General features: G+C 33.4%; 1 protein-coding gene across 1 annotated transcript; it reads right to left on the bottom strand.

Moving 5' to 3' along the window:
• Positions 1-2582: 2582 nt before the first annotated feature.
• Positions 2583-3354, bottom strand: K441DRAFT_653505 (uncharacterized protein). The gene has a single exon (XM_067647550.1). The coding sequence runs from the start codon at positions 3062-3064 to the stop codon at positions 2837-2839; it is 228 nt and encodes a 75-aa protein (XP_067508581.1). The 5' UTR covers positions 3065-3354; the 3' UTR covers positions 2583-2836.
• Between the last annotated feature and the right edge of the window lie 6048 nt (positions 3355-9402).

Genomic DNA, 9402 nt, shown 5'->3' with positions numbered 1-9402 from the left:
TCTTAAAGAACTTCTTAATTATCTAAAACCATTCTCTCGGTGCCTGCTTTAGGCCGTAAAGTGACTTATTTAGCTTTAAGTAGACGTCTTTTACCCCCTTAAGGTTAGGTTTGAAGTCTCTTAATAGGTTAGGAATCTGCATATAAATCTGTTCTTATAACGGCGGGTTTAAGAATGCAGTCTTAACGTTGATATAGTTAAGCTTAAGGTCCTTAGCTGCTACCTTTGCCATTAGAAACCTAAAGGTGTCGTATTATACAATAGACGTAAATGTTTTAAAATAGTTAATGTTGGGGGTCTGCTTGTCTCCCTAAATGCATAGTCTTACCTTCTTGCGAATTACTTCTCCTTTAACGTTATACTTGTGCTTTAGAACTAGCTTACTTAGAAGTAATGACCTTCCTTCTAGTACTCTCCCCCTTATAATAGTATAGGTGTGCATCCTCTTAAGTAAGAGGAATTCTTTAAAGATAGCTTTTATCTAGCTAGGAGCGTCCTCCCTTAAGGCCTAATCTAGCTTAATAGTATTAAAAGGTGCTATAGGTGCTCTTATAGAGGTAGTATTCTTAGCTTTTAGGTGGACAGCTTTTATAGCTATTACTAACTAAACTACCGTATTATTAAAAACCCTTATTTGCGGTAACCTTCTAGACCTTATTCTCTGCGTATAAGGAATGTGTATTAATATACTTCGTACGGGCGTCCCACCCTTTATATCACCTTGTAGATTTAAGCGTCCCACTTAATCTTAACCTGGGCTTCCTATTTGATTTAAGCGGCCTACTTGGTCTTAACCTGGGCTTCCTACTTAGCTTGAGCGGCCTACTTGGTTACCATCTGGCCTACTCTTAGTTTTTGTAACTGGAGTCTCTATTGGCGTGTTTAAGGTAGTAGGGGGAGGTCTAGGTCGGTTTAGAGCTTGGCTTATAGCGTGATTTAAGCGTCCCGCTTAATCTTAACCTAGGCTTCCCACTTAATTAGAGCGGCCTACTTAGTTACCGTGTTTTATAGCTTGACTTATAGTATACACCTAATATGCTCTATAAGGGAACCTATACTTATTTACTTTAGCATCTCTAAAGAGCTTAATTGCTTGCGTATATAGGTTTATTATCTTAAATTGACTACTCCCTTTTAACCCTATGAAAGTGTAGTTAGGTTTTATCTTTAAATTGTACTTCCTAGGGTGTTTCTTAAGTGTATTAATTGGGTTGGTATAACACCTAAAAATAACTAGATTCTTAAGGTTAGGGACTTAATAGGTATATGCCTTGTAGGGTATAATAGCACTACTGTGCTTGTTGTTAAATGGAAGTGCTAAGGTCGGTATTTGATTCTTAATCTAGACAGTATGTTCGACTATATAGTACTAGAGCTCTACTGGTATATTTCCTTGAAATAGCAGTGACTTTGTTTTATAGTTGACTATGTAGATTGCGCGCTTAATTACGCCATTATATAAGTGCTTGTATGGCGGGTAAGGTTTAAAATTAATACCCTGAGATATTAATTCGTCTTAAAGTCTGCGGCCGAACTCCCCCTTTTTATTATCCGCTTGAATCCAGACAGCTCTATTGCTAGTAAATCTCTCTACCCTTACGATGATCTCTTTAATATATAGTAGTACCTCTTTAGTTTAGAGGGTTTTAAGGGGGATGACCTAAGTATAGCGTGTGGCGTTATCTAGGGCTAGAAGGTAGTAGTTGTAACCTCTAGTTAATATACTAATTTGTCCCGTAGTATCTAGGTATAGTCCTTAACTAGGTACCTTTTTGCGCCTGGTTGTCTTCTTACTTAGTATTTCTCGCATCTTCCCTGCTAGATAAGCTTTGTATGTGCTCTTGCCGACTGGTACTGGTCTCTTCTTAAGCTTTATGCCTAGTGAGGAGTGCTGTAGCTTGAATAGGTCGCTGTAATTTGTATGTCTAGTTTGGCGGTGCTATAGCTTAGTATCTGTTTTGTTAAGATTTGGTTATAAATTGTATGCTTCCGCTATCGCATTAAGTGCTTTCTAATGCTCTTGTAGTATATAGAGGTTGTTCTTTATAATAGCCTTAAATGTCGCACCTAATTTATGCTTGCTAGTAGCTTAATTGTCTATATTAAAGGTAATCGAGTAGCCTTCCTAAGTGAGAGTCCTTACTGAGATTAGCTTAATTGTCTTAAACAAAGGTATAAGCTAGATGTCTTTTAGCTTTAGGGTACTAATTTAAGCTTGGCTATATCCTATAGTAAGGACAACGATCCTATTTGTAGTACGGACCTATTAAGGCGTATTCCATCTCTTTAAATGTGTTAGGTCTAATTGGTTACTAGTGAAGTGCTTAGTTGCACCTAAGTTGAGAGCCTAAGCTAGAGACGTTGTTGTAAGTATAGCATGTTTAGGGTTAGGGTTAAGGTAGATTGAATCGCTGTTGAATTTGTCTTCTGCTATTGCTATATTTCCTACTTCCTCTGCCTTAGGAGCACCTTAATCTGTCTTTCTAGCGTTATTAAATCGGAATTGGTTGAGTAGGGGATAGTCTTTCTGGTAGTGACCTTTCTGATAATATGCTCTGCACTTATCTCTTTCTGGTTGTCTTGGCTCTTTACTTACTTGAGATGACGAGCTATGGCGATGACGCGATGAGGAATAATCGAATCTACTAGCACGACCTCTGGCCCTTGTTCGACCTCGACCTTAGTTTCCCCTTTTTCCCCTAGGTTCGTCTTTCCTCTCGTATGTAAGTGCTGCATTTTGTACTTGTGTAGGGAGAGCAGTCTCTTACTCCTGAAGAAGGGTAATGCAGCTCTTAAGGTCTTGTTTGTCTCGTAGGTACTAGGTCTTCGCATTCTGCTATGTGATATCGCTTAAGAGGGCCAAGAGAAGCTGCTCTTTGATATTGTCGTTGGTAAGTGCTTGAGGTGTCGAGGCTAGATTGATCTTGAATCGATTGAGTATACGAAGGAACTTGATGATTCGTATTTTTGTAGGGTCGAATGTAGTGCTGTAGAACTCCCTGCGAAGTCTAGAGATATAGACCTTGTTGTTGGCCTTATTGAACTTCTTTATTCCTTCCCACATTCCTTAAATATTGTACGCCTTTATTATCGCACGCATCTCTTCCTAACGGTCGTCTCCTATTGAATTGTAGATGATCTTGTTTGCCTCCCCTTGTCTTCTTCTTCCGTTAGCTGAATTAACTTAATTTGGGTCCTCTGTACTAGTGACGAAATCCCATCCTTTTGACATGATTAGGGCTGCCTTGCAGGTGCGCTCCCAGTCTGCATAGTTGTCTCTATTGAAAATGACGATTTTACCTGCCTTGTGATCGTACGTAGGTGTCGTTAAGGTTGAGGTAGAGGAGGTCATTTGGAGCGTCGATTTTTTGAGTTAGGAGAGGTGTTGCTACCCAGGCTTATAACCTGTTGGAATTATAAGGTTATAAGGTCATAGCGGAGGTCTCTTGAGGGTTTAATTGATGATAGAGATGACGCAGACGATGAATATTGATTGATTCGTGATGCAGTAGATGCGGTTAATGTCTATGTAGATTGTATACAGAGTTCGCGTACAGAGCTTAGTCAGCACCCTTAACGCCAATTTCTGACAAGAATAGATTATATAATTTATTTAAAGGTTTATAGGTTAAAAAAAAAAATATTAGTCTTTAGCGGATACTAAAGCCCCCCTATTATAGTTACAATAGGAATACTATAGAGATCACCCCTCTTACCTATACTTTTCCTTTTCTTTATAAGCAACCTGCTTAACTTCTTTAAGGAAGGGGCGACTTAGGGAATAGGCTTTGTTAATAATATAAACCTAATTATATACGGGCTAATAGCCGTAGAGAATTGTANAACACTAGAGAAAGCNTATAATACNTATATAGAATANNNAANANNNTATAGAGTNTAATTCTTACCAGAGAAATACCAGCTAATCTATTTTATAAGAAAACGTAACTAATCTGTAGATCTTTAGTATATAATTTATATCTAAGGCTTTAGGGGTTAACCAGTTTAAGGCCTAAAAGTATTAGGAGTATAGGTAGACAGTAAGCTCTAGTAGAGTGTATATATAACACAAGCGGCCCGTAAGGGCTAAGTATAATATATTATATTATCTAGGATCGTTAACCCTATATAGGGTCTATGCTTTTAGAGGTTACGCCTACTATATATAGCAGTCGTCCGGCCAACTATAACGTATAAGTCTAGTATTTAGGCCATTAGAGAATCTAAGAAAGGCCCCCCTAAATCGCTCCTTAAACCACTTTAAAAGGTCTAAATAGCCTGCCTTTAGAGTATAATAGGCGGATATAAGCGAACGGCCACAGTACTGCTTAAGAAGGAAGCTAATATTCCCCCCCTATAACTATATATTAAAGCCGCTGCAATATAAAGGGCGTAAAAGAAACGTAACTCTAACGTTATAAAGTATATTAAGATACGCCTAAATAAACTATGGAGGGACCCTAGGGCGCCTTATAGGAGAATAAACTAATAACCCTAAAGTAGGGAAGATATATTAAAGAAATAGGTAAAGAAAGCAGAAGAAAAATAGTACTGCTTTAGGGCCTAGGCCTATATAGAGGAGGAAGGGAGACGTATAAGAGGCTAGTAAAGATAATAGTAAGAGAGAGAAAGGAGCTAAAGTAGAGCATAAAAGAACACTGGGAAACTATCTACCGCAATATAATACTAGCTAAACTAACGCTAAAAAGGTATATAGGAGTTAAAGGTATAGAGGCTAACTAAGGTAAGAGGAACCTAAGCTATAGCATAGTTAACGCTATAGGGCGTAAACACTTTAGGGCTCTAAGAAGGCCTAATAAAGGTAGAAAATATAATAGCAACACTCTTAAGAACAGGAATAATAGGACTAAAAGACTAGCTCTACTGGGTAGGTGTTTTAGTAGGTAGCCTAAGATATAAATATAGCTGGCGAAGACAGACACTAAAATATATAATACTATTATGCCCCTTACGCACTAACTAAGAAGTAATACTTTTAGTAGCTGGTATAGAGAACTATAAGACACTACTCATAATATAAAAAGGCCTTAAGGCGGTTACCTAGTAGCTTATTAGCTAAAATATACTAAACTAGTTCTGGGTTATAAAGGAAATAGTAATAAAGGGCGGGGGGGTAAGCAACGAGCGCCCCCTAATAACTCTATAGTAGTAAAGTAAAGTTTATAATACTAGCGCGTCCGTAGGCTTATTGCAGTAGCAGTAGTTCCTAAAGAGGTTAAAAAGTAAGGTAGTAGGAGCACTATAGGTAACTTGTAGGCGCCTTATAGGCGAGTCCTAAAAGGCGGGGAGATAGATTATGGGGTTTTCTTAAATAGAGTTTTCTCCTTATATATACCTAAGGAGTAGTCCACATGGGCCCAATAGGGATTTAAATCGGACGTTAAGCAATAAATTATTATTTTCTTTTTTAATAGAGTAAAGTTATACCATCCTATTCCTAGTATACGGAGAAAAAGTTAATATATATTACAATTACGGCTCTATCTAGTTACTAACCTTCTTTTTATACTAAGTATATATAAGCAAATATATAATTATTCTATAATATTTAATCCGTATCTAATACTAAGTATACGCGTTTTATAATTCTCTATAATTATTATATACCTTATTTAATTTGCTATAGGGTCTTATATTTAATCTACTGCCTCCTATCTTAAGGGTAAGTTGGCTATAGCCCTAGCTAAGGTATAAAAGCTCCAAGATAACAGTAAGTAGATTTATGCTAAAGAGCAGAAAGTATTTAAAGCTTAACTAGCTACGCGTACTTAATTACTCCGTCTTAAAAAGGGTTATGAAAAAGTACGCTTAAAGGAGTTGCACTTTACTAAATAAGATTTAGTAGAACTTAAAGCTAGGGAGGCTAAAAAGGATTCCAATTAAGAAGAGGCGGAAATAACTTATACGTTAGTAGTAGATCCCTTAAATAGTCTGGCTTATCTATCGCCTTTAACTAATCCTTTTACCTTTAGCTCCTTTATAATATTATATAACCCGTTTTCTTTTAATACTCCTATACCTTTCCTATAGCTTTCTTTAGGTTCTATAGTAGTTCTTAAGTAGTCTTATTATAGCCTATCCACTTTACTTTATACTACGTTTTATTATTAATATCCTTATAACTAATAGTTTTTAAAACTTACTATTTATCTTCTGCTTATCCTCTATATATATCTGCTTTATAGACTAATAGCTTTACGTCTCTATATACTAGTTTTAGTATTATAATATACTATACTAGATAAATTTTTATTTTCGTTAGTAAGTTAAGTCTATACATAACTTCTAAAATCTTAGCTATAATTTTAAATAGTCCTAGCCTAACATAATCTAATTTTTTATATAGTAGCTATACTTTGTCTCCCTCCTTTAGATCTAGTCCCTTAGATCTTTTGGTATTATAGTACTTTTTTATCTTTTTTTATACTAACTTTACTATACTATAGAGGTCCTTATAAAGATTTATTAATATCTCTATTCTTTACTTCGCTATACTGCTTAATTTCTTCGCTTATTGCGGTAACGGCGATATTCTAGGCTTATACCCATAATTCGCCTAAAATAGTAATATCTCTATACCTTTTTATTGTGTCGTATTATATACAAACTATATAACTAATAATAAAAATACTTAATTATTCTATATATAATTAACATACTGCTTTAGATACTGCTCTAGTGTCTAGTTTAATCTTTCTATCTATCTATCCGTTTATGGATAATATACTATTAATATTACTACGCGAGCCCCTTATTCCGCTAAAAATACCTCCTAAAATACTACTATAAATCTTAAATCTTTGTCTAATATAATCTCACTTAGTGCTCTATGTCTTACGAATACTTCTTTTATATAGATTTTAGCGATATCCCCCACTAAGATTTCTTCTATATATGCTATAAAGTAGCCCTATTTAGTTAACTTATTTACTATTATAAGGATTATATTATATTCCTATCCGGTAATAGGATCCTTTAATTTCAGTAACTTTATAAAAAAAGTCCTATAATATAACTTCCTATAGTCTTTCCAGTATTTTAATAGGCTATAGCTTTCTATATAGTTTATACCTCGTTAGTTTATTTCTTTAGCAATCTAGATACTTCTTTATAACTTCTCTTACTAAGCCCTAGATTTTATTAACAATATAATCCTCCTAAAGTCTTAATATTAAGCCTGTAGCTCTATTATATCCCTATATTATTCCCTAATAGAATTCCTTTATAAATTCTTTTATAATACTTCTTAGTATATATATTGCTTCTCTATTTTCATACTACTCTAAGTCTATATTCTCTTTTTACGCTTCTTAAATTCTTTTAGTCTAATTACTTTTTAGTAATTTATAAGTTGCTACTAGCTTTAGGTAATTACATCTAATTAATATATCCTTATCTTTACGTAGCATTGCTCTTAATAGCTTCTTATTATTCTGTGGTTTGGCTTTTCTACTTAGCGCGTTAGCTCTCGCATTCTCTATTCCTCTAAAATGCTAAATCTTAAAATAGTATTCTATAAGCATCTCTGCCTATTTAACTTATCTCCGGTTAAGTTCTTTTATTATTAAAAACCCTATTAGGTTCTTATAATCTATTTTAACTATAAATAGTTTCTTTATACCTTATAAAAATGCTCTCTATTTCCTAAATACTATAACCACACCTAATAACTCCTTATTGTATATGTTATAGTTTAGTTCCGGTAGTATTATCTTCTAATTATAGTATGCTACTAGGTGCTATGCATTCTTATACTTCTATAGCAAATATACTCCTAGTATAAAGTCTAATATATCCATTTCTATAACCGTCTCTAAGCCTAGTTAGTAGATTTTAAGGATTAATTTCTAGGTAAATAACTCCTTAAGTTCTTAAAATAGCTTCCTTTACTTATTTCCCTATACCTATAGTTTCTCTTTCTTTGTAAGCCTTGTAAATGGCTTAATATTCTTTAACCACTATATTATAAACCTTTTGTAGTAGTTATAAACCCCTAAAAATAACCTTAACTATATGATATTCTCTAGTTCTTACCAACTTACTATAGTTTCTATTTTCTTTAAGTCTGTATTAATATAACCTAGTTTAATAATAAATTTAATAAAATTAGTCTTCTTTATAAAGAACTCGTATTTCTCAATTACTACTAGTATTTGTTCTTCTTATAGTCTCTTTAAAACCTATTTAATATGTTCTCCGTGCTCTTTCTTACTTATTAAGTAGATAATAATACTATAAAGGTATACTATAACAAATTTATCTAAGTATTCTCCTAATACATTATTAATTCGCTTTTAGAATATTACTAATGCATTTATAAGTTTAAATTGCATAACTAATAGTTTGTATAGTCCTTCCTTTAGCCTAAAGGCTGCTTTTTATTTATTGCCTTCCTTAATCCTAATTTAATAGTACGCCTATCTTAGATCTATCTTTATAAAGATTTGCGTATTACCTATCCTATCTTAGATTTTACTAATTAAGGGTAAAAGATATCTATCCTTTCTAGTAATGCTGTTTAACTACCTATAGTAATATATAATCTAAGCTTTCTATTTTTCTTTAGTATAAATAGTACCGGATAACCTATTAATAATTATAATAGTTTAATATATCCTTTTCGTAGGTTTTCCTAGATAAACTCCTTAAGTGCTCTTAACTCTTCTTTAGTTAGCTTGTAGATTAGAAAGAACTTTAGACTTATTCCTAGTTCTAATTCTATTTTATAGTCCTATGCTATATACTTTAATAGCTTTTTACTTTCTAGGCTTTATAGTTTCTTGCCATACTTATAGTATCTCTTTAGTATATAACTTAACCCCTTTTTAATTTCTTTATAGGTTGCTCTAACCTAGTACTATACTAACTTAGTAGCTATACGCCTTTTACGTTGTTAAGTATTCTTAATATTAACCTAAATTATAACCTAGTCGATTTTTAGATTATATTCCTATAACTAAGGTATTTATAATACTACCTCATCCCATCCTAATAGTAGGATATTAAAAGATATCTTAATTAATCTTCCTTTAATGGTTATCTAAATAGGTCCTGTTTTAAGATTAATAATGCCTTCTCTATAGGCTATTAGATCTCCTAAAATCGTAACTAATAAATAAAGGTACTTCTTTTGCCTATATAGTAGCCCCATCCTTTTTACTCTACTATCTATTAATACTTTTAACTGTTAATTTTACTAATTAACTCGTAAATTTAAGTGTTGTCCTTAAATTCCTTTAAGGGTTTAAGGCTCTACTACTAGCTCCCTTTAGTTCTATAGGCCTTCACTTTTCCTAATTATTAGCTGCTAGATCCTTATATACTTAGCTTACTCTTTAGCTAATACCTAGTTTATTTCTTATCCTTAATATACTATAGACA

Source organism: Cenococcum geophilum, assembly GCF_001692895.1.
Source record: "Cenococcum geophilum 1.58 unplaced genomic scaffold K441scaffold_5, whole genome shotgun sequence".
In the NCBI taxonomy this organism is placed as follows: Eukaryota; Fungi; Ascomycota; class Dothideomycetes; order Gloniales; family Gloniaceae; genus Cenococcum; species Cenococcum geophilum.
Note: the sequence above shows the minus strand (reverse complement) of the source record. Positions and strands in the feature narration are given on the sequence as shown.

Bases quoted from the DNA above. Each gene is read 5' to 3' on its own strand.
- K441DRAFT_653505 (XM_067647550.1), bottom strand. From the start codon at position 3,064: ATGTGGGAAGGAATAAAGAAGTTCAATAAGGCCAACAACAAGGTCTAT.